Below are 24,943 nucleotides of genomic sequence, written 5' to 3' on the forward strand. Positions count from 1 at the left end.
TGCTTAAAGTATGAAAAGTAAAACGTACCCCTGTTACTGTCTCAATCTGGATTAATCTGTTGATTATTAAGGTTGATAAATAATTTAGAATATTAAATTAATAGAGTGATGCAGGAACATAATTCTGTTCCTGTTCCATACTGTACACTTGTATTTCTGTGAAAAAAGAAGATGGTTAGTTGCATGCAAGGACTCATAAGGAAGGAAGCATAATTATGTCAAATTAACAAACTACCAATAACCTGACCTGAGTTTACATTAACACCAAAACAGTAGACAAACACATCAATTTAACACATGTGCATTATGTCAACCAGAGTCAAAGGTCTTGTGCTTAGCCAGGCTATGCTGTTGGCTATCTAGGCCAAAACTAAACGTTACTTGTTTTTGAAGTAAAAGTGCTGGTGGTTCCTGAAGGTTGTTTTTCTAATGTTGAGCAATGGTGTTCTTGCGGTGGAAGGTCTAATGAAAGACACCATGCGAAAGAATCTGGTTGCTCTTTTCCTTTGCAGTTAGTTGGTGTTAGGTGTTAGGTGGTGGACATTTGATTATCTTCATTATCTGTTCTCACAGAGTCAGCTGAACTGTAATCACTGACAACTTTGCACTGCACAACAGAAATTCTGCCATAAAGCAAGAAGAACATACTTGTTATTATTCTCAATAATATCTGAATGGAAGAAAGTCTGAAGACGGGTTCAAAATCTTATATCATACAAGTAAGTCCAGGATAAACTTTCATACTTACTTCATGTTTGTTTTCCATCAGTGGAAACGTGAAGTTTGACTAAAAAAAATGTTCTGTGCTGAAACGAGTGAACAATTTATTTTTTTTTCCACTCCGCTCAAAACATAAAAAAAAGGAATTCTCCTCCGAAAAAATACATCGTGGACGCTCCAGTAGATGACTTGGTCGTGCATGTGACCCATAAACAGAGGCCTTGTCCTCGCTGCAGCGGCCCAGAGCTCAAGTCCAACTGGTGGCCCTTTGCTGCTGCATGTCTCTCTCTCTCTCTCTCTCTCTCTCTCTCTCTCTTTTCTCTCTCTCTCTCTCTCTCCATCCCATTTTCTCTCATTTCTCGAGCTTTCCAAATGAAGTAATGGAAACACAAAAGAAAATGTTTAAAAAATATATATGTTGATGCAGTTCCACACAGAAAAAAAAAAAGCTTAGTTTGAGACTGAATGGTTAAGATCAGAATGTCACTGTTCCCCTTCACAGCCTGAAGAATGTACCTGTATTCTGACTCTATAGGATACTGTGGCTAATTACACTACACACAAACAAATGTAATCCAATACAGCAGCTCTGCCATTAATTCTACCTTTGCAAAGTCTAAAATGGCTTCGGTCTTTATTTCTCAGCTAGTTGTTGAGACTTGTTGCTGTATTTCAAAACATTTTATCAGTTCCCTTTGGTACTTCTTCATTTATTGAATTAATTTATTCAAAACAGGAAATGAAAATAGGAAAAAGTAAGAAATAAGAAGTACACAGTTGAATAAAAGCATCTTCAACTTCCTGCATGATCAGACAGACAGAGAGGATTGATCGAATCAGACGGTTTGTCTCCATCAGGATCAAATTCAGAATGAATATCCACCACGTTCTGATCTTCTGCTTCATCTCAGGTGAGAACTGATGACCTGACTATACGAAGTATCACCACGCTGTTTTGAGTTGATCTTATTTGTACATTTGTCCGAATGTTTGGTAAAACACGTTTTACAGTTGCTGTGTTCTACCACAATTTAATTCAGCCATTTTTTGTGTTTCTCCGGCTGATACAGAAATTATCATCTGTGTTCTGTGTTCATCTTTCCAACAGCTCTGTGTGGAGACACCGGGCTCGTCAGTGCAAGACTCCACATTTTTACTGGAGCTGAGGGAGGAAGGGGTTCAATTTCATGCCACCTGCATCAACCTAATAACACGAAGTTCTTCTGTAAAGAAGAATGTAAAGGAGAAGGTATTCTCATTAGAACAGAAGATGTCAGAGCTCAGAATGGCAGATTCAGCACTGTATATAGAGGAGAATATTCATCTGGAATAGGAATTCTGACTGTGACCATCAAAAATCTGACCATGTCGGACGCAGGACGATACAGGTGTGGTTTTGGCACAGATCTGGTTCCACAATCATACACAGACTTTGAGGTCAGAGTTTCAGATGGTGAGTTTTTACTGAAAGTCTTTAAACCAGATTTATTTACTGAATTCAATTATTTGATGTAGGAATATTTATTTCATCTAGATTTGAAAAGAATGGAATATTTCATTAATGTTTGATTGATAAGAGATAAACCTTGTGAAGGAATGCAGGGAAATTGTTTCAAAACTAATCAATGATTTACAAACATTTGTAATATGTTGATCTGGACTATATTAATACAAGATTTAATCAGATTATGGGTTCAACTGTGGTTGAACCAGGCAGCTCCGGGTGTGACTCTGTGAATGTATGTTTATGTAATGCAAGAAATACTGTGATCAGACTGCAGCATTTAAAGACAGTAACTGTTGACTGTTTCTCTTTTCAACAGAACTCCCCTTTGGAAAAACTCGATTTTACCGTACATATATTGAAGGAGAGCACATCATCTTGAGATGCCCCCATACCGTTTACAGTAAAGAGAAGTTCCTGTGCAAGGACAAATGTAAAACAGTAGAAGACATTATCATTGAAACTGATGGCAACAGAGCTCAGAGTGACAGATACCACATTATGTATTTTGAAAGATTTGGACTGTATGTGATCATCACAAATGTGAGCAAGTCAGACACAGGATGGTACCAGTGTGGCTACGGCAGACCTTTGTCTCCACACTCATCCAACGCATTCACGGTCCTCGTGATTGGTGGTAAGTTTCTACTGAAATCATGAGCTCTTCATAATCTACCAAACATCCTTAAAAGAAAAAAAGAGATAGGGAAAAGTTGCTTTATTATTTAGTTCAAAAGCCTAAAAACTGCTGTAAATGTGGTCAAAAGTAACATTAAAAAAATTCACATATGTTTTTCAAATGTGGTTTGTTGCTAACTTTTGACCAGATTTACAGCAATATTTGGAAAGTCTGTGATATTTACTTCACTGATAAAAATATCATGTCAATGTCAAATTTAAATGTTGAATGTTAAATCGAAATGGTAAATCTAAATCTGAATGTTAAATCTAAATCTAAATGTTAAATCTAAATCAAAAGGTTACATTTAATAATGAATATTAAATCTAAATGTTATGTATAAATCTAAATGTTACATTTAATAATAAATGTTGAATATAAATATAAATATAGAAACATTCAAATTTAAAACTGAGCCACAGTTACCCATCATAAACATTTAACATCAAATATGATATTTAATGCTGCCATTTTTTTGTGTGTGTATTTGCTTCATTGAAATTGTCAATATGATATGTTTCTATGTTCCTACCAACATCAGACCCGTCAGCCCCCAGGACAACACCATCAGTTTTCCCTTTAACCACCAACCAGGCAACAGGTACACTACACTTCAATAAGTCCTAAGTCCTCCTGAGTTAAAAGAAAAATAATGTCTTTATTACTAAAAACAATTCTGAAGTACAGTTTCTATGATTCATCTGCACAACGTATGTCCGTGTAACCACCAACCAGGGAACAGGTACACTACACTTCATTAAGGCACTTTAAGAGGAATGACGGATAAAGTTAATGTGTAATGTTAAACTCTTCATCATCGTGACAGGATCATGTAGAGGAGGTAGGATGTCTCCATGATGCAAAATACTCTCAGTTTTATATATATTGTAAAATGTAATATTTCACATGACAAAGATATGGAAGAGTATTAGTACCGGGGTGAGGAAAGAATCAGAGGAGGACGTTATTTTCATCATGCACTTTTAGAAAAAAGTTGAAATAGGTTTTGTGCAGCCTCCTCTCCTCGTGTGGTTTTTGCTTTTGAACACATGCAGTTTTCGGCACAATCCCTTCCCGTCTTTGTTCCTGAACATGATTCTGAAGAACAGGGCCAGTATTGTTCTCATTAAGTTCCTTAAAAGCAAATTCTTCCTTTTTAACCATGTTCCTCTGTCTCTTGTCTATGTTCCTACCAACATCAGACCTGTCAGCCTCCTGGACAACACCATCAGTTTTCCCTGTAGCCACCAACCAGGGAACAGGTACACTACACTTTATTAAGTCCTAAGTCCTCCTGAGCTAAAAGAATAATAATGTCTTTGTTACTTAAAAAATGTTTTGAGGTATAGTTTCTACGATTCATCTGCTTGAGGCATTTTGTTGAGGCGGTAATATGACCTGATTAATGTTGATGAATGATTAATGTCTCAAAAGGTCATCTTCAACCTTGAAATGGCAACTTTATTCTCAACATATCTAAGTTTTTCTTGAAGTGCATAATGATCCCTGGCACTGATGTTGTTCCGATAATGTGGATTACATTAAATAAGTTAACAAATTTAATTTCTTTTTATCTCTTTTGATCAGGCCTAAGTATTGTTCTCATTAAGTTCCTTAAAAGCAACTTCTTCTTTTTTAACCCTGTTCCTCTGTCTCTTGTCTATGTTCTTACCAACATCAGACCCGTCATTCATTAAGGCCTGTTAAGAGGAATGACATAAATATTCATACTGAACTCTTTCAACACATAAGGAAAAATACAACTATCAAGTTCATGTCTAATTTTAAAGTCTTTGTGATTGTGACAGAAGCAAGTAGAGGAGGTAGGATGTCTTTATGATGCAAAATACACTGTTTTATACATACTGTAAAACATGATTTTGCCTTTTTCACGTGACGTAGATATGGAAGAGTATTAGGACCAGGGGTGATAAAAGAATCAGAGGAGGAAGTCAAGGAAAAAGTCGAATTGTCGATGTTGGTTATTGCTTTTGAACAGACACAGTTTTGGCACAATCTCTTTAAAGCCCTCACGCTGACAGTGTTTATGAGCTAAAAGAGAAATTATGTCTTTGTTGCTAAAGACGATTCTGAGTACACTTTCTACTATTCTCTTACACAAGGCATTTTGTCGACTTCAATGTTGAAATGTCAACTTTATTCTCAAAATATCTACGTATTTCTTGAAGTGCAAAATGAGTCTTGGCCTTGATATTGTTCTGATAATAGGGATCATGTAAAACAAGTAAATACATTCCATTTAATTTTGTCTTATTTGATCGGGCCAAAGTATTGTTCTCATTAAGTTCCTTAAAAGCAACTTCTTCTTTTTTAACCCTGTTCCTCTGTCTCCTCTCATCCTCCATCTCTCGCCCAGTGTACCGTGTTCCTCTGATTATCTTTGTGATCATTGCCATCCTGCTCTTGATTGCTGTTCTGCTGCTAGTCTACAAACTGAAGAACAGGAGCGCAGACATCATGAAAATGGAGGTGATTTCCTGTAACTGATTCTGTCTCTCTTTAGTATTACCAAATATGTAAATGCATGAACCTAATCCAAAAAAATGGTGAAAGAGGTGGAGCTTGGGTGGAGTTGAGTTGAGCTGAATGCAAAGAGTAGAGAGGAGCTGCAGTAGTCACAGGAGTCACAAATCTTCAGATAGTTCATAGAGTGACTTTGAATAGATGAATACACAATGTCAGAACTACAATGTTTGGCTCCTCTCTGAACGTTCATGAAGCATTCAACAGCAAACAAGAGAGAATTATGGTAGATTACAGGTTTGGAAGAGAAAGGGAAGACAAATCCACTAACAACTCTGTCCTCTCCTCGACTCTGGGTGTTTATTCCTCAAGAGCTCACGGCTTCCTGCTGGTTAACATTAACAGTTGTTTGTTAATCCTCAAAAAAACCAAAAAAAAAACGCCTCTATCCCTTTTATTATTTTTCTGATATTTTCGTGAAAATTTATACAAAAGGCACAAAAACCACAAACACAGTTGTGATGTCCAGCAGACAGCTCACTGCTAGCTGTCTCTTAAAGTGAAACTCTCGCCAAAAAGCAACCAAGGTTTTATTTGTGATTGAATATGAGTCAGACCTTCATGTAAATGCACAATTACAACAAAAGACGAACTTTTAGGATTTACCATTGTTTTGTTTTCAGGCAAGCTAATTTTCAATGGGGTGCAGGGGCACTTTTATGCTAGCATCAAAATCTCTATTTTTAAAACACTAAGAAGACTCGATACAACACGAAACTTTGCTCGTAGTATCACCAGGGTCTCTACACATGAACACGACTATTGAGAACATTGTTTGTGTACACAGAGTTTGAAAATCTTGCGTAAAGCCCATTTAAATGACTAATTTGTACGATAGGTAATCGCTATTGTTTTTAAAGTACGTGTGTAATAATTAAATAAATTAATAAATGTCTTTTTAAATAAACACATGTACATCATTTTAGTTATTAAATTCGTGTTGCTTTATGGTATTCTTTATTGTATACCTGGGAAATAAACAGTTGTTTACTTTTTCAGAGTGTCACCCATGAGAACCGTCCTCCAGGGTCCACAGGTGTGAAAACCATCTACGACAGCGTCATTCCAGGTCGCTAGGATCAGCACTATACACAACACACATGAACAGCTCTGAACTCAGACCTGGATTCTGTTACCCAAGACAAAACCTTGAGAGTGTGCTAGCTAGGTTTCACTTTATTGCTTATTTTTGGATAATATTCTGTTTTTTTAAGGAGAGCTTCACAGGGTGTTCTTCATTTCCCCACTTGAATACTCACTTAATAATTCAGGCCAGAATGTGTTTTGTAATGAAAGAGAAGCCAGAATTCTGATTGTTATTTGTAATTTATTTGTCACTTAATTTAGATTGTGTTATGTTCAGCTTTTCCAAACATTTTATTGAGCTATGTCAAATTGGTGAAACAGCGCCCCTCTGGATCTAATGGGTGGAAGATGTAAGTCAATGTGTGTGGTTAAAGATGGTGCTGCAGTTTTACAATAAGAAGGGACAGAAAAACATATTTTCCCTCTCACCTGTGGAGTTATTTATCCATCTAGAATATTATGGTGTGTGGTCATGGAGATGTAACTATATGGTATTCAGCTTGTGGAGCTGAAATCACCAAAACAACATCCTGCTTACTGCAGATAATCCACGGACGTCTGAGCAGTTTAATGTAGGAATTACTTTCTTATCGTTCACAAGGAAGCGCGCATGAACGAGAGGCTAGCTAACTAAGCTAACTAATGTTATGGCGCAGTCGAGGAGGACGAAATTAATGTTTAACTCCTCTAATGTTTGAGATGATGCCTGCTTCCTTCTGCACAGCAGTTGGTGGATATAATTCAATACAAAGAAAAGTAGTTCCCACACGAATGTGCTCACAGTCTGGTGTATGGATTGTTTTCAGGTACTGGGCCATGATTTCCTTAAGTTTTTCATGTGTATTTTCTAACTTCAGTTCAGGACTTTCTGCACCACAAGATGAGTGATATCTAGGTCCATTGTTTTGGAACATAAGCAGACGTCTCTGCATCAGATTTCTCCAAATCTTTACAACTCAGTCCAAGCTAACGACCGAGATAGCAATAGCAATATATTTTGGGGGAGTTTGGGTTGACTGCCCCTTTAAAGACTGAAGAATATAACAGCAGGTCATTCAGGTGAAATGACAGAGACGGTTTCTCTAGAATCACTAATATATGGCCATGTGTGAACGAATGTAATGTTATTAGTGTGTTTCTTCCGGACCTTATTTACTGTGTGAGAGGCTCTGCTAGTTGCTTGTTGTAGTTTGGAAGTTTTCGCTTCAATAAATTACTATTCATGAAACTTGTCTGCCACATCTGCACCCCTCTATATCGCCTCCTGTATTCCTGGACCTTCAGGCAGCACACTGAGCTCCGACCGCTCCGCTGTGATTAGGTGCTGCCTGATCGAGACTCAGACGTTAGCTGCTGTTGTAAATATTAGTGTTTCCTTGGTTTGTTAGGTGATGGGCTTTAAACCGAGAGTGAGGAGAAGTTGTTATTTCAACAATCTGAAACATATTATTCATGAAAAGCAAATTACTTTATTGATATCAGTCTAGAAATACATGAAAAACATCAATAAGATTACAAAAATACTGCAGTGCACTGAAACCCATGTGTCTAATCTCAAAATGTGTTTATTACTCAGAAAAATTCTTCTATTTGATGTGAATGAGGAAATTATGTCATTTGCTTTTAATTCTGTGATTTCTTTCCTAACATGTAATCAAATAAGTGACAATCAACAGTTTTCTTGATAATTCTCCTTCTGAACTTTGAGCAAAGAAATAAGTGCAGTCCAATAGTTCAGGCCAGGTTGTAATGAAAGCCAAGAGAAACCAAATTTATCTCTGATTGTTATTTCAAATGTATTTACATTATGTTCAGATTTTTCAAAGATTTTATTGAGTTATATCAAATTGGTAAAACAGTGCCCGCTGGAGTATACTGGGTGGTAAATGTCAGTCAATCTGTGTGGTGAAAGATGGTACTACACTTTAACATCAAAAAGAGACAAAAAAAAAACATGAAACATACCATTCATAAAAAGCTACTTATTGTATTGTGTCATAAAAATGTTGGTCTAGAAATTCATGAAAATATCAATAAGATTACAAAAATACTGCAGTGCAATGACTGATATTTCCTCAAAGAACTACTTTGTCATAACTTCAAAAACATTATTTTTGTTTGTTTGATATGAATGATGAAATGAAATTTGCGTTTAATTCTGCAATTTTATTCCTAAAATGTAATAAAATAAGTGAGAAACAACAGTAAAAGAAGTACTGATGCTGATGTACCTGTAATAAAATAAAACTTGAATGAAATCAAATGTGGTATATTATTTTATTTCATTCAACATCGTTAAATAGACATGATTTTGCAGATGAAATTTCGTAATATAACACAATTAATAAGAACACTTTCCTGCGATTTGTACTGATTCATTTTAGCACTAATTGACCATATTTAAAGGTATTTTCATTGTGTGCACATGTGTAAATAAATTTCCTCAATTAAACAGTAAAAAGGCAAAAATATAAATAAATCGGATTGATAAATCAATTCTCACCACGCTACAATTGTTTGTAAGTGCAAATCAACATCTACTCCTGTAGTAGAGTAGTGGGGTTAAATGCAAAAACTTCTGGGTTAAGTGTTCAAGATGTGAATCTCAAATTTTAGCTTTGTCCAAATTATGCTAAAATTAATATTACACAGTTGTGAATGATTGCCGACAGTGGATTGCCTCACATTGGGGCACCAATATATGTGGACCTCTCTCCATTCAACTTTAAAGAGGAGTTTTGGATTACGCATGGACCAGTCATTCTTTATTTATTGAATTTAGGAGTCAGGAGGGGCGGCTGTAGATCAGTGGGTAGAGCTGAGGACTAGTTACCAGAAGGTTGCTGGTTCGAATCCCTGGCTTCCCAGGGCGGGACTGAGCTACATACCAAAGTATCCTTGAGCAAGATACTGAACCCCAAATTGCTCTTGATGTGCATTTGGCACCTTTGTGGCACTGCCATCAGCAAGGGCCCTGCGATGAGCTGTGACTTGTCCATGGCCTTCGCCCATAGAGCCACTGGATTTGGCCCCAGTAACCGCTCCACCTTGATAAGGTGGTATAAAGCGGTAACATCATCATCCGCGACTCTCATGGAGAAAGCAGAAGAAAATGAAACAAAAAAAAAAACAGGGAACAAAAATAGGAAAAACTGAGTAATAAGAAGTACACAGTAGGATATACCTTATATATAAATCAAAGGGGGTATCAAGGGCGTAACCATGGTATAGATATTGGGGGGGTCCAAATGAGAGCCCTTCCCCCAAATTTTGTTTTTTAAAGTACATTTCCCACAATTCTATGATATTTTATATATGAAAATTCGCACATTTAGAAGTTTTGAGGACAACATTGACCATTTGAATTCACATGTAAAGGAATATTCTGTGAAATTGCATGGATTCCTACAGAATCAATAAAAAGCTTCTCTTTAAATTCCCATTAAGTGAAAATCAATGTTTTTATCTCAAAGGTTTTGCTCTATATCTCACCTATATGCCAGTATCAGGCCCAATGTTACTAGTTTTATTTACTGCTGACATGTAGGCCTAGGTCAAAACTAATGTTATCATGCTGTTTAAGTTCTCATTCAGATTTCTCCCCTGATCATCTGTATCTCCAGAGCATGTCCCTGCCTGGCCACTGCTTTCACCTGCCTCTCCCTGTGTCTCTGTGTCTCTGTGCTGCCTACACTGTGACCAGATACCATTATTTTACCAGAAGATCAATGACTGACCTTGATGATAATTTTAATTTAATACATAGATTTTTCTGCTGGTGTTACTAGTGTATTTGCTTTAGCTAAATAGTAAGTGCATAAATAACAGTGTACAATGTACAGCAGTGTAGCCCCTTTCACACATGCACTGCTATTCTGAACTCATCTGGACATTACCTGGAGGAGCTGTATGTGTATGAAATGAGAGCAGTAACAGGGATGAGTTGATGTAGGAGATTTTCTTCATTGAAAATAAGGTTTTAAGCTCCAACAAACAGCTTTAAATTACGTAAATTAACACCTACATGGCATTAATGCAAGAATATGAATGTACTCCTGTCACATAACTCCACTTACATGACAATTTGACTTGAAAAAGAAGTCAATCTTCTGCTGCCTCTTCCTTTTTGGCATTCGTAATCATGCTGAATAATATCAAAATCAGTGGATGTTTCTAGAAAACTATCTGTCAGTTACCATTTACTTTACCTGGCTTACCTGGCTTGGCCTAATCCATCTGGCTTGCTTAATATTAGCTAACATGCCACGAAGCAAGACAAAGTTATTTACAGACAAAATTCTACATTATTAACTAGTTAAACAACAGTTTCATATCTCCACTCTGTTCGCTGTCTGCAGCAGCGAGTGACAGCAGCTCCGCTAGCATGTTATTGTTTACTTTCCCGGGCGGCTGGAACTAGTGGGTTTGATCAAATTGGCTTGATGGTTGTCAATCACTGTAACTTGACCAATGGGTTTTTCATGTATGGGGGAGCGACTCAGCTACTGAGGTGCGCTCCATTTCAGTATGCTATTACACCGCGAGGGCGGGCGAACAGTTTAATACCTTAGGATGGGCGCAACCAAGTTTACAATTGGGAGAGGGGGGTTCACACAATTGTGTTTTCCTTAAAAACGGAAATAAATTGAAAATAAATAAGAAATAACGAGACAGATCTGTTGACAGGGTTTATAAAAGAGTGCATATTTGACATATTTTTTTCTGTATATTGGGGGGGACAGATTGCCATTTTCTCAATATTGGGGGGGACACGACCCCCCCCAAAGAATGCGTGGTTACGCCCATGGGGGGTATATTATTTTATTTCATTCAATATCATTTGATACACATGATTTTGTAGATAAAATCATGTAATATAACACAACTAATAAGAACACTTTCCTGCAAGTTGAATCAATTTATTATAGCACTAACTGATAATATTTTACGGTATTTTAATTTTGTGCACACATGTAAATCAATATCCTCTTTATTATAATGATTTAAAAAAATCACCATTGGTGACTTTATAACTGCAGCAGTTTGATGCCGTCAGACTGACTGATCAGCACGCCAGCAAACCCAAACATCAGACACTAAAATTTCTGTAGAGATGTTCAGTTCAAGTAAAACCACAAGTTCTGTTCAGACCAAAGTTAATATCGGGTATGGACAGAACATTTAGATAAAAATACAAAGAAGATGAAAACAGCTACATGTTTGTGTCTGTGTGAGGAGGAGAGGCGAGGTTGAATGTGTCGAGTGAATGTTTCCCTGCTCCGTCACACCTGAGTCAAATGATCAGGCAAATAACAACCGGTTCATTTGAATCAGGTGTGTCCATGCAAACATCTAAACCGTGCAGGGCAGCATGCTCCTCCTCTCTCCACAGGGCTGAAGAAGATCAGCAGCTCCCTCAGGTGGTCAGAGTGAGTAACTGTACACCATTTTCTGTGAATCAGAACAAAATACATCCACCAAAATGAATAAATAAGCCGACATTTTGTCTGTGGTTCAGATATTCATGTTCCCCTCAGGATGAACTGTAAGAACTTTGGTAATCTGTAGTCTTTTTGTCCAGCGCCATCATTGGGTCAATATTTGAATGTGTCCATTGTTCTGCATTCAGAATTATCCGTAAAAATGCATTCATCACTTGTTGCAGATGCTAAAGACGGAGCTGATTTTGAAATACTTAATGCTGGGTAGTTTAATATCCAGAAAAATATGTCATCATTGATTTATGTTTTGTGTTATTTATTGAGTAAAACATACAGGATTTAGGTTTAGGTCAGGGTTAAAACAAGGACCGGGTTAGGGTGCTGGTGTTGTATTGGACAGCATCATATTCAGATGTGTTTCTATTGTTCTGACCCACCTCATAAGTGCAAATAGCCACAATCTTCACTGAAGTGATTTCAAGGCTTTCAACTGCACTGTGACTTTTTTATTTTCTGGTCTTGTCTCTTTTATACCTTTTCTGTTTCAGCTTCCCTATTTCTTATGTTGTTTTTTAATGTCTTTGAATATAATTGTAATGCTCCTGTAAAGCACTTTGAGTTGCTTGCGTCTGAATTGTGCTTTACAAATAAATGTGCCTTGCCTTATTAAACAGTATTGTATTGTGTTTTACTTTCTGGTCTCACAGTCCTGCATCAGACTCCAAAACAAACATGTTTCCTGATTCTTGTCCTGAGCTCACAGTCAGCGTCGCTGTTTCTCCTCTCAGACTGACTTCAGATCAGAAGATGAGTGTTTGTGAGGAGGAAGAGGAGGACTGAGCAGAACCTCCAGGGTCCAGATGTGTGTCTGTCAGGAGCGTGCCGTCCAAACTCGCTCCTCTAAACCTCAGAAATGGATCCGGACCCTCTATTGGTCTGTCTACTTTCACCTCTCAAACAAACGAACACGCCTGACAAATATATTACATATTATTAGTTATGGAAACTTTTAAATGAATTTCATGTGTTCAGGTGAATAAGATGTTTCTTCCTGTGTGTTTATCATGTGACTGCAAGGAATGACCTCTGTCAGCATGTTGTTGTGCCTCTGTGAAGGTATGGAGTCTGCAACGAATCAGTGTGAAGAAGGACACACAGTATGTGAGGAACAGACACACACTATGTGAGGAACAGGAAAGCCAAACCGACTCTTACAGGTGATGTGACAATCGAAGCATTTTATCATTCATTTTATTCGGTGCGGCCAGAGCCTCCTCCAACTCATCAGTCCTCTTTCTCCTCAACTTATTCTCTGCATTTGACACAGTCAACCTCCAAATCCTCCTCTCCACTCTGGCTGAACTTGGCATTGCTGACTCTGCTTTAACCTGGTTCACATCATACCTGACAAATCACACCTTTCAGGTCACATGGTTGCTCCTTGACCGAACCCTGTTGTCTGGAAACTGGCGTCAAGGCTCAGTATTAGGACCGCTTCTGTTTTCACTATCCACTAGATCACGAGGCTCTGCGGTCACATCAAATGGATTTTCTTACCACTGTTATGCTGACGACACCCAACTGTTCCTCTCTTTCCCCTCATCCTCCTCCAACACCCACATTGTGACGCTCATCTCTGAATGTCTGTAGACATCTCTGCTTGGACTGTTGTGCATCACCTCAAACTCAACCTTAGTAAAACTGTACTCCCCTTCATCCCCGGGAAAGACTGCCCTCGCATGGACCTGTCAGTCACTGTTGAGGATGTCACAGTATCACCTTCGTCGGCGGCAAGGAACCTGGGCATTGTATCCTTGCAGCGTATCCAGAACGCTGCCGCATGCCTCGTTTACAATCTACCTAAATTCTCACATGTGACCCCCCCTCCTCCATGACCTCCACTGGCTTCCTGTTGCAGCCCGTATGCGATTCAAGACGATGGTGCTGGCCTTCAAGACCGTCAACAGAACTGCACCTGTCTACCTATAAACACTGGTCAGACCACACGCCCCACCGAGCAGGGTAATCTATCCTGACTGACAGCGGAATCACTCTACATCTTCCGCAAAAGACTCAAGACTCATTTGTTCAGACTTCACCTCGACCCTGCTTAGCATGACGCCCCCTCCCCCCCCAAAAAATGCACTTGTATGTATGTATCGTTAGCACTTCAATCATAGCACCTATGCACTTAAAGAATCTTTGATCAGATGAGGGCTTGACAATTGTTTCTATATTTCGTTTTACTCCATCGACGGTGATGTCGAGGTTTCTCTCTTGTGACAAATATACTTATTGTAAGTTGCTTTGGACAAAATTGCCCTTAATGTAAATGCATAATTTGTCCACTCAGTGTGACGACACTGATCTAAATCCCTCCTCCACCACTGCACTGACGAGAGAGACAGAACATGTGTAATAGGCTGAATGCAGGGTTCAGAATGACAGAGGAAAATGAGATGGTTCATCCCAGTGAATAACAAGCTCAGGGAGTTTTGAGAGCAGCAGGGAAGGAAGGAAGACAAGGAAGATGAGGATGGGGAGGCAGCAGGAAGAAGACAATGAAGGAGGATTAGGGCACTGAATCAAGAGAGAGAAGAAAAAAAGAAATGACAGGAAGTTAGATTCTTCTTTGGGGCTGCAGAGAAGAAAGAAAAATAAAAGGAGGGCAAACGACAGAAGACAGACGGTAAAGAAAAGATGAGAGACAACATGTCGGCTGAGAGAGCGAGAAACTGTACTCAAAGACGCTACAGGTTAAAAAGCAGAATAATAAAAAAAACAACACAGAGACATAAGTTAAACATTAAAACCTTTTTAAAGTGATGTGATCACGTGGTTGGGTGAGCAGGCGAGCAGCAAGCAGCAGCGTTCTGGACATATTGGAGTTTATTTAAGAATTTGGATGCTGTCTCGTGCAGGATGCTGTCTTCTAATAGTCAGTCCAACATGATGACGGCATGGATGAGGGTTTTTGCAGCAGAGAAGGAGAGTGATGGCAGAGACGGGCTATGTTTCACACCATTGGGGTCTTTTCTCCATCCTTTAGCTACCTGTCCATTTTCCTCATAAGACTCACAACTAACCAATAACACAGGTTTTACTATCTCCAAATCCAAAAGGGGCCTCTACCTTAATCCTCCTAACTACTGAAGTTCTAGGGGAATTTCAACTACTTATCCTTAATTTGTAGTGGTGTAAAGATTCATAGATACGAATCGGTAACCGGTTTTAACGTTAAAGATGCAACTACATCGATACACGGACCCCTGTATCGATTTAAATTTACCATTAACCAGTCGATGGCCCAATTCTAAAGTTATGTATCGGCTGACGGAAGCTTTACTGCTAATTCTGCAGAGCGTCTCTCAACTCACATAAAAGGTTAAAGCTCAATGCAAGATTCTCGCAAGAGTAACATTAACGTGTCTGAGGGAAAAACTACAACAATATGTCTGACAACTGCGACACTGTTTACAGTGTTTAATCTGAAATCTAAAGTTTGGAAGAGATTTGGATTTTATAAGAAGGAGGGACATTTGGGCAGAAGTCTGGCCATATGTAAGGTCTGTAGAACAGCTATTAAGTACAGCGGTAGCACAACAAATTTGAAAACTCACCTGGTGAGACGGCATGGAGAAACTACTCAGGCAACGAGGAGTCTGTGGATGCTAACGCTAGTAACGTAACAGCTCAAGCAAGAACACACGAGACAACAACATGGATATTAAAGACTTTTTCCAGCCACAACTTAACCACAACTCGCGAGGTCCAAGGTAATTACGGCATCTATAGCCCGTTAAATTGTGAAGGACTTACGACCTTACAGTGTGGTTGAGAGTGATGACTTTGGAGACATGGTAAATAAGTTAGAGCCGAGGTACAAGATACCAAGTAGTCAGCATTTCACCGACAAATTTTTGTTTTCAGTGTTAGACGAGCTTTGCAAAGTTCATGAATTGCACTGTATTGAAGGGCCAAGATTTCTGTGTTTAATATAAAAAAAATTTCATATTTCTCCCCCTAACTAACTGCCAAAGTGAAGCCCTGGGCAGTGGTGTGTGAGACGGACTTCAGTTTATATTAATCAAAATGTTTGTTCATACAGTAAGTCTTTTTTGTCTAACTTTGTCTATTGGAAAAGCAATAAACACATTGACATTTAATTCTGAAATGATTCATTTGTCTTCCATTTTCTTTCCCGTGCCATAAAGAAACAAGAATACTTGGGATTCCCTGGTCTTTTATGAAATATATCTATTTGACGGTGAACAATGCCACTTTTATAGAATTGCTTATTTAAATTTATAATGGAAATTAATGTCTACATTAAACAAATGTTAAGAACTTTATCAGATTGCATCATATTGAATCATCTTATGAGGGAGAGATGCACACTCCTATTAATTTGGCATAAACAAAGTAATTTTTCAACATTATCTTTGGATCAGACACAGGAAACATCCAGGCAGGTCACTCTAAGTGCTACTCACTGGCGCCAGGCCTTACCTAATATCCTGTTTTGCACAATATCTAAGTTTGTTTAGGACATTTAATAGGAATGTGTGTGTGGTTTTATCTGCAGCAAATATAATAAGAATATACACGTAATATAATGTGACCTGGATTTGATGATTAATCTATAATATAGAAAATAAATTATCTACTGCACAATCAGACACATCAAACTAAAGTAACAAGCCTGTTTTGAAAATGTGAGAAGGAGAAAGTTCAGATATTTGTGTTCAGCTGCAGAGAGGGAAAGTCACAGAGATACTCGAGTAAAATACAGACACAAGAAGAAGTATTTGTACTTCATTACTTCCCACCTCTGATGAGTAATGAGTGATGAGCAGTAACTCTGTGGAGAAACAAGTGGTTGGTTCAGTTCAGAAAGACATGCCTGAGAGGCCAGCTTCTTCAATCCTCAGCTTTTTCAAAGGAAATGATTTCAACTACTTTAAGTACTTCTTCTTCCTGGGAAATGATGCATTTAAAAAAGAGCAGGAAACATAAGTTGACCTCCTGAAAGTATAAATAGAAAGTATAAAAAGCAGGTTTGACAGAAGTCATGAAACTAAAGCAACATCAGCTTCTTGTTTGATCAGACGGACAGAGTGGAAGGAGAGAAGTGACAGAGACGGTTTTGTCTCCATCAGGATCAAATTCAGAATGAATATCCACCACGTTCTGTTCTTCTGCTTCATGTCAGGTGAGGACTGATGACCTGACTGTCTCTGTAACGCAGCACCACACACTGCTTTGGGACAGTTTATTTGTATATTAGTCCGAAAGACACATGCTTTAAAGTTGCTGTGTTCTACCACAATTAATTCTAACTAAATATTCAGCAGCAATCTTTTGTTGTTGCTCCAGCTGATACAGTAATGATCATCTGTGCTCTGTGTTCATCTTTCCAACAGCTCTGTGTGGAGACACCGGACTCGTCAGTGCAAAACTCAACATTTACACAGGAGCTGAGGGAGGAAGGGGTTCAATTACATGTTACATATCTAAGCCTAAAAACATAAAGTTCTTCTGTAAAGAAGAATGTAAAGCAGAAGGTATTCTCATTAAAACAGAAGATGTCAGAGGTCAGAATGGCAGATTCAGCATTGAATATAAAAGAGAATCTTCTGGAAGAGGAGTTCTGACTGTGACCATCACAAATCTGACCAAGTCTGACTCAGGACAGTACAGGTCCGGTTTGGGCACAGATCTGGTTCCAGACAAATACTGCGACTTTGATATCAGAGTTTCAGACGGTGAGTTTCTACTGAAAGTCTTTAAACCAGATTTATTTAGTGGATTCAATGATGTAGGAATATTTCTTTTATCTAGATTTGAAAAGCATAGAATATATAATTAATAATTGATTGATAAGAGATTCCTGAAATCCCTGTGAATAAAAGCGGGAAAATCATTTTAAAAAGGAATCAGTGATCTATAAACGTTTTAAGACATTTGTGATTTGTAGTTCTAGACTATATTCATAAAATACGTGATCAGATTATAGGAAGAATTTTAGTCACTCATGTTATATGAACTTTCAGGGCAGCTCTCAGTGAGGATCTGTGTTCATGTGAAACAAGAAATGCAGTGATCAGACTGCAGCATTTCACAGACAGTAACTGTTGACTGTTTCTCTTTTCAACAGAACTGCCGGATGGAAACACTCATTTTTTCAGTACAGATATTGAAGGAGAGAATATCACACTTCCATGCCTCGATGATGTTCAGAGTAAACAGAAGTTCCTGTGTAAGGACGAATGTAAAACAGAAGGGGACATTATCATTGAGACTGATGTCAACAGAGCTCAGAGTGGCAGATACAGCATTGAATATAGAGAGGGATCTACATTTGGACTCTATGTCATCATAACAAATGCGAGCCAGTCGGACACAGGATGGTACAAGTGTGGCTACGGCAGAGCTTTGTCTCCAGATTCATCCAACACAGTCCCGGTCCTCGTCATTGGTGGTGAGTGTGTAGTATCTGTGTTGCTGACATTCTGAGCTATGATTTAACGGTGACCGGATGCTTGTGTTTAGGTGAGTGTGGGACTGGGGGTATATTTGGGTCCACATGTCCAGGAGCCGTTAATCAGCTCTGTGTGTGCATCAAGGGTAAGCTAAAGGAAGAGCCAAACATAGGTCTAAACTGATTTCAGTTCTCACGGCAGAGGTTCGGAGCTGACTTAATGTATACATTCCCATATAAATATAGAGACCATCCGGTCCACTTTAGGCTGTAAGCTCTAAGAAGTGACATCAGTACAGTTAGGTCACACACAGAAGATGAGTTATTTTATAGGGGTGTGAGGCAGACCAACCCTTCTTTCCTCCTACTGGATAGATGGACCTTCAATCCACCAAAGTGACCAATTTGAAGAAGTAGGTAGGTATGGACAATAGACTCTAAAAAGGCCCGCACACCAGAGAAAGGGGTGGTGGTCACTTGAAGATTTCCTAAGATCGAGGGTTCGAGAGGATTTTTGGTAGAGCAAAGGGCAAAGTATTGGGGAAAACTTACCCGCCGACACCTAGAGCCAGAAACTACAAGTGTTTATTAAAATCACACAAATATGTTAGACAGACAGACAGACATACATACAATGTATGTCCTCCAAAAGTGATCATGAAAAAACATCCTTGTTTTCTTTGTCATTTTATTCATTCTGCAAAAATGACCTGACGACAGCAGAGATGATAATATAATCAGAACATGTTAAAATTTAGCATGTAGAAAAACAATGAATAATTGGTTTGAAACTAAAAATACTTAAAAAGAAAACTACTGCCTGTTTTGACCTGCTGACAGAGAGATGACAGGGAGTTATAAGAGGTGGACGTGAACCTTCAGCCACAATAGCAGCATTAATCCGTAATATGGATTACTGTTTTTTGCATGTAAATTCTCTACATATATCTAGTTCTCTATAGATATATTAATTTATATCTCTTTTTGCAGTGTTTTATTTTATCTTTTTTTTTAATGAAGTTAGAGGTACTTGCTCACTTCAGTAAAACTCAGACCTTCTGTCAGCGGCAAATATCAAATCATTGTAATTAGCTGAACTATAAATTAAAAACCATTATAAACTTGTGTTCATTATGTTCTTTGTGTATGATTTATGCTTTTAATTATGACACTTACTGATTTTCACTCCTGACTGATTATCTTGTGTTCCTACATTTTGTTATATTTGTATATATTTACACTCATTTGTACATGGTGGATTTCTCTGCATCAGTATCTATTCAGTATCTTTTTATTTCTTTGTCTTTTCATTGTCCACAGATCCGTCCAAACCAAACCGGACTCCTCCACCTTTTTCAACATCAGTCCCATCAGCCTCCACACCAACAACGCAGAGTTTAAACCTCAGTTCGACAAGTTTCACCACCTTGTCGTCTTTCCCTGGAAAGACTAACCAGTCGTCAGCAGCAGGTACAGTTCATAAAGACTGCTGACCATCAAATTCCACCTCAATCTCACCTTAAATTTTACAACACAGATGATTTCTTCACAGTAGTTTAAAGAGTAAAAGGGAGGTTTAACAATCACCAAGTTTTATGCGTCATGCAAACCACATGAGACACATTTTCTTACACTCTCTCTCTCACTCTCCCCTCCCAGTCAGTGTCCCTCACACAGGTTATGTCTTACCTCTGATTGTTCTCCTGTCAGGAGGTACAAACAGGCGGTTGTTGGGACCAAAACCAGGATCTGGAGTGACTTGCTGAGCCTCCCTCACCAGTGTCTCTATCTTTCAGATGGCTTGCCCAACAATCCTGGAAGAAGGCTTGATTGGTTCAGGGTCTGAGGGCGACGAATCCGGTGTGTAGAGCCGGTATAGGGCATCAGACTTGCCATTTCAGGAGCCAGGGCGGTAGAAGAGGGTATAGTTGATTCGGCTCAAGTAGAGGGACCAGTGGGCCTGCCTGGAGTTCAGTCATATGGCAGAGCGTAGATAGGAGGGGTTCTTGTTGTTGGTCCATGTAATAAAGGGCTGCTGGGAACCCTCCAGCCAGTGACGCCACTGCAGCTCTCTATTTACAATATTGTAATTACTTTTTGCCGAAGAGAGACGCCGTAAGAAGAAGGCTCAGGGATGGAGTCCTCGGAAGAGCACGTTGTGTTGGGAGAGGACTGCTCCTACCCCAGAATCAGAGGTGCCAACTTCAATCATGAACTGCAACATGGGATCCGGGTGCTTGAGAACTGGGGCATTAGTGAACTGTCTCATGAGCGTAAGGAAGGCTGACTCAGCCTTGGGGGACCAAATGAAAGGGTACAGGTAGATGTAAGCTGGGTGACAGGGGCAGCCACTCTGCTGTAAGTTATGGATGAATCCCCAGTAGAAATTAGTGAAACCCAAGAAACGTTGCAGCTGTCAACAGGAAGTAGGCGTGGGCCACTCCTCCACTGCTCTTATTTTGGCAGGGTCTGGCTGGAGCTGCTCATGCGTCACCACGTTGCCCAGGAAGCTCCCCACTGGGGAATTAAACTCATACTTCTCTGGCTTGACAAACAGTTTATTCTCTAGCAATCTCTTTAGGACCAATCTATTGAGTATCTTATTATTTCTTTGTCTTTTCATTGTCCACAGATCCGTCCAAACCAAACAAGACTCCTCCGCCTTTTTCAACATCAGTCCAATCAGCCTCCACACCAACAACGCAGAGTTTTAAGCTCAGCTCAAGGAGTTTCACCATCTTATCCTCCTTCCCTAAAACCACCAACCAGCCATCAGCAGAAGGTAAGGTTTATAAAGACTGCTGACCATCAAATTTCACCTCAATCTCACCTTAAATTTTACAACACAGATGTTTTCCTCACGTAAGTTTAGAGAGTAAGAGGAAGTTTAATGACGTAACACTCACCAGGTTTGATGCATCATGCAAACCACGAGACACATTTTCTTACAAAGAAATAAATTACAATCATTTTCCTTCTTTGTGTACACTAACTGTCTCTCTCTCTCCAGTCTCCTCCAGTGTCCCTCACCCAGGTTACATCTGGGGTCTGGTTGTTTTACTGGTTGTTGTTTCTGTGCTGACCCTCTACATATGGAAGATGAGGAGGGACTTCAGGTCAGGAAGCAGAATCACAGAGGTGACTTTCTCCGACTCCACGCGCCATCCTTGACAGTTTCTAACACTTCACTTTAAAACAGCTGGAAAGAGACTAAAATGCCATAGTACATTACACAGAAAATCTGGGATTTCTCAGCTGTTTCTGACACAATTGGTCTGTGACTTTACACAAAGCAGGCGTTGAATTTGCCATCTGAAACACTGTCTTTGCATTTAGTACAGCTGGATGTATGCTATGGGGAGCAGATTGTAAAGTTGAGCATGCTAAAATAAACAGCAACTTCTCGCCACATTTAGCAACAAACCCCATTAAAAAAACAGATGTGAATTTTTTTATGTTAGTTTTGACCAGATTTACAGCAATATTTGTGAGCTTTATAATGTCAAAAGTGAAATCTACATTAAATATCTAAACTAAACGTCAAATGTTAAATCTAAATCTAAATGTTAAATCTAAATCTAAATGTTAAATCTAAATCTAAATCTAAATGTTAAATCTAAATCTAAATGATAAATATAAATGTTAAATATAAATGCTAATTGTTAAATATGAATATACATGTGAAATATAAATGTCACAGTTGAAACTAAATATTTAGCTAAATTTTACATTTATATTTAACATTTATATTTGTCATTTAACATTTAGATTTAGATTGAACATTTAGATTTTTTATTTAGATTTTACATTGACATTATATTTTTACAAGAGAAGTAAATATCACAAGTTCACAAATATTGCTGTAAATCTGGTCAAAAGTAACATAGAAAAAAGTCACATCTTAATCTTTAATGGGGTTTGTTGCTAAATGTGGCAAAAAGTTGCTGTTTATTTTAGCATGCTCAATTTTACAATCGAACGCCCCATGGTATGCTGCCCTCTGCTGGACAACAGCCTGAGAATTCAATTCATGATGAAAAACTATTCATTTGGTCGAGAAAAAAAAGGTTTGGAAAAGTTATGTCCCAATGAAATGAACAAAACTTGATCACAGACACAAAACAAACACAAAGAGGATTTTTGAACATAAAAACAACTAAAATAACCAAGACAGTAAATCCAGACAACCAAAAAGACACTGAGCTGAAACACAACAGAACACAAGTCCAGGCTGAGAGGCATCAAGACCAGCAGTCCTTCAATCTTCTGTTTAACGCCAATTCACAAAAAACAAAGTCATCTCATAACACTTTACAATCTGAGCCAGTGTAAACCATACTCCTCGATATATTTTTCCACATTTCCTCCACGAGCAAGCACCTGAGGACAGTGGTGAGAAAAACTGCGTCAAACAGGCAGAAACCTCGAGCAGAACTGGACTCAGTGGAGCCTCATTTTAAACTGAGAAGCATGAATAAGAGTCTTAACTCGACATTTAATGGCTGCTGTGCTCTTTAACTCTTCACAAAAGGTTAAAGACATACAGATCCAAAAGACCGAAAGTCATCATCCTCACCAGTTGATGAACACTTGTAAATAAAGCAGCAGCATTGTATAGCAAGTGAAGCTGATTAGGCTCAGAATCATACAGTATGATCAGGTAAAGATGTTTTATCTTAACATAACGAACACATAGCACAAAGTTTAGGTCGAGTCAGTTACAGTGCCAGAGGGCATTTTCAAAACAGTGTCCAGGACCGGCTCCCACACAGTGGATGTTCAGTTCCTGTGAACAAAATAATGTTACGCATTGATGATATGTTTACTTGTGACATTCAGAGGTTATCTCTATACTGTTAGTAGTCTGCTGGTTAGCTTGGCATGTTAGCACTGTGTCGTAGAGCGGACAAACTCAGTGTTCAGGCCTTTATTTACATGTTTTATGTTGTGTGATGAATTTAGAAAGACAGACTTAGATGACAACACATAAATCAGCCCCCAAGATTTATCTTTCACACATTATCTGGTCTGTTGCAATGTCTACTGCTGTTCAACAGCTGTGATGTCATTTCCTGTCACCTTCGGTAAAGCTGCAGTTCTTATTTTCAGATCCCTTTCACCTATAGGGATTTGGCTCCAGCCTCCACATGTGAAGACTCCGCCGTCAAAACCTGCAGTGATTAGGAGCAAACCTGCACCACTCACACATACAGCACTCAGATTATCTGTAGGTTCTGGATCTGTATTTGTTACTAACTAATGTGTTGATCTGTTATTCAATAAAAGTACAAATACCACACTGTAAATATACTCTGTTAAAAGTCCTGCAATTAAACTGTTACTGCAGTAAAAGTATGTAAGTATAATCAGGAAAATGTGCTTAAAGTATGAAAAGTAAAATGTCCCCTGTTACTGTTTCATTCTGGATTAATCTGCGGATTATTGAGGTTGATAAATAATTTAGCATATTAAATTGATAAAGTGATGCAGGAACATAACTCTGTAACGTACTATACATTTGTATTTCTGTGAAAAAATGAAGTTTGTGACTTCAAGGAAATACAGAGCAGTTCAAAAGAAGCTGTGTTTTTTTTGAAGTATCATTCTGATGCTCAAACATTCTTGTGTCTCTTCTTCTTTTTCTCTGTCAGTCTCAGTAGGACAGTAAGGAGAAGACATGTCTGAACCAAAGCTGACATGATTCATGAGCAGATGGATAGCAACCCTCTGCCTGACTTCATACACCACTGTGCAAACTAATGGGTTTTCATGGCTGGTGAAATGAAACATGTTGACTGGTGGTTTCTAAAACGGTCAGTTCTGCACTGACATCAGACCACAGACTGAGCTGAACACACACTTCATCATCTGTTTTCACAGAGTCAGCTGAACTGTAACCACTGACAACTTTGTTCAATTACAACAGCACTGCACAACAATAATGCTGCAAGAAAAACATTGTTCAAAGTTTTATCTGTTATTCTCAATATTATCTGAACGAATGAAAGACTGAAGATGTGTTAGAATTCTTACATTATACTACAAGTATATTGTAAGATGTAGAGGAGTGAGATTAGAGCCCTGTGGAACTCCACTGCAAATGATGGTTGGAGTACAGAAGCCCTGAGGGGAAAGTGAGTGTTATTTTCTGATGAAGTCTGATCTAAATGATTTTCTTTCTCGTGTTCATGATTTGTGATCTGTTGGGAAAAAAAGTTTTGCAAGGATAAACTTTCTTCACTTGGTTCCGAATATAGAAAAAAAATTATCCTTAAAAAAAATATGTCATTGGCGCTCCAGTAGATCAGTTGGTGGAACATGTGACCCATGAACAGAGGCCTTGTCCTCACTGCAGCGGCCCAGATCTCAAGTCCTTCTCGTGGCCCTTTGCTGCTGCATGTCTCTCTCTCTCTCTCTCTCTCTCTCTCTCTCTCTCTCTCTCTCGCTCTCTCTCTCTCTCTCTCTCTCTCTCTCTCTCTAGCCATTTT

General features: G+C 38.6%; 3 protein-coding genes across 4 annotated transcripts in view; all 3 read left to right on the forward strand.

Annotated features, from left to right (window-relative positions):
* The window catches only part of LOC115585697 (uncharacterized), a 510,933-nt gene that overhangs the window by 295,352 nt on the left and 190,638 nt on the right, over positions 1 to 24,943 (forward strand). The window lies entirely within an intron of this gene.
* LOC115584977 (polymeric immunoglobulin receptor-like) lies at positions 1,538 to 7,761 on the forward strand. 2 transcript variants are annotated; one of them, XM_030422967.1, is made up of 7 exons: positions 1,538 to 1,631; positions 1,829 to 2,173; positions 2,544 to 2,861; positions 3,445 to 3,504; positions 4,106 to 4,165; positions 5,281 to 5,393; positions 6,447 to 7,761. In XM_030422967.1, the coding sequence occupies exons 1-7, from the start codon at positions 1,592 to 1,594 to the stop codon at positions 6,522 to 6,524; spliced, it is 1,014 nt and encodes a 337-aa protein (XP_030278827.1). In that variant the 5' UTR covers positions 1,538 to 1,591; the 3' UTR covers positions 6,525 to 7,761. The 2 variants fall into 2 exon arrangements, with proteins under 2 accessions (XP_030278827.1, XP_030278828.1); XM_030422968.1 differs by lacking the exon at positions 4,106 to 4,165.
* On the forward strand, positions 17,054 to 24,035 carry LOC115584971 (uncharacterized). Its single transcript, XM_030422957.1, has 7 exons — positions 17,054 to 17,186; positions 17,398 to 17,739; positions 18,132 to 18,455; positions 19,776 to 19,925; positions 21,088 to 21,237; positions 21,466 to 21,593; positions 23,565 to 24,035. Exons 1-7 carry the CDS (start codon positions 17,147 to 17,149, stop codon positions 23,637 to 23,639), a joined length of 1,209 nt encoding a protein of 402 aa, XP_030278817.1. The 5' UTR covers positions 17,054 to 17,146; the 3' UTR covers positions 23,640 to 24,035.

This window comes from Sparus aurata, chromosome 7 (assembly GCF_900880675.1).
Source record: "Sparus aurata chromosome 7, fSpaAur1.1, whole genome shotgun sequence".
Lineage (NCBI taxonomy): Eukaryota > Metazoa > Chordata > Actinopteri > Spariformes > Sparidae > Sparus > Sparus aurata.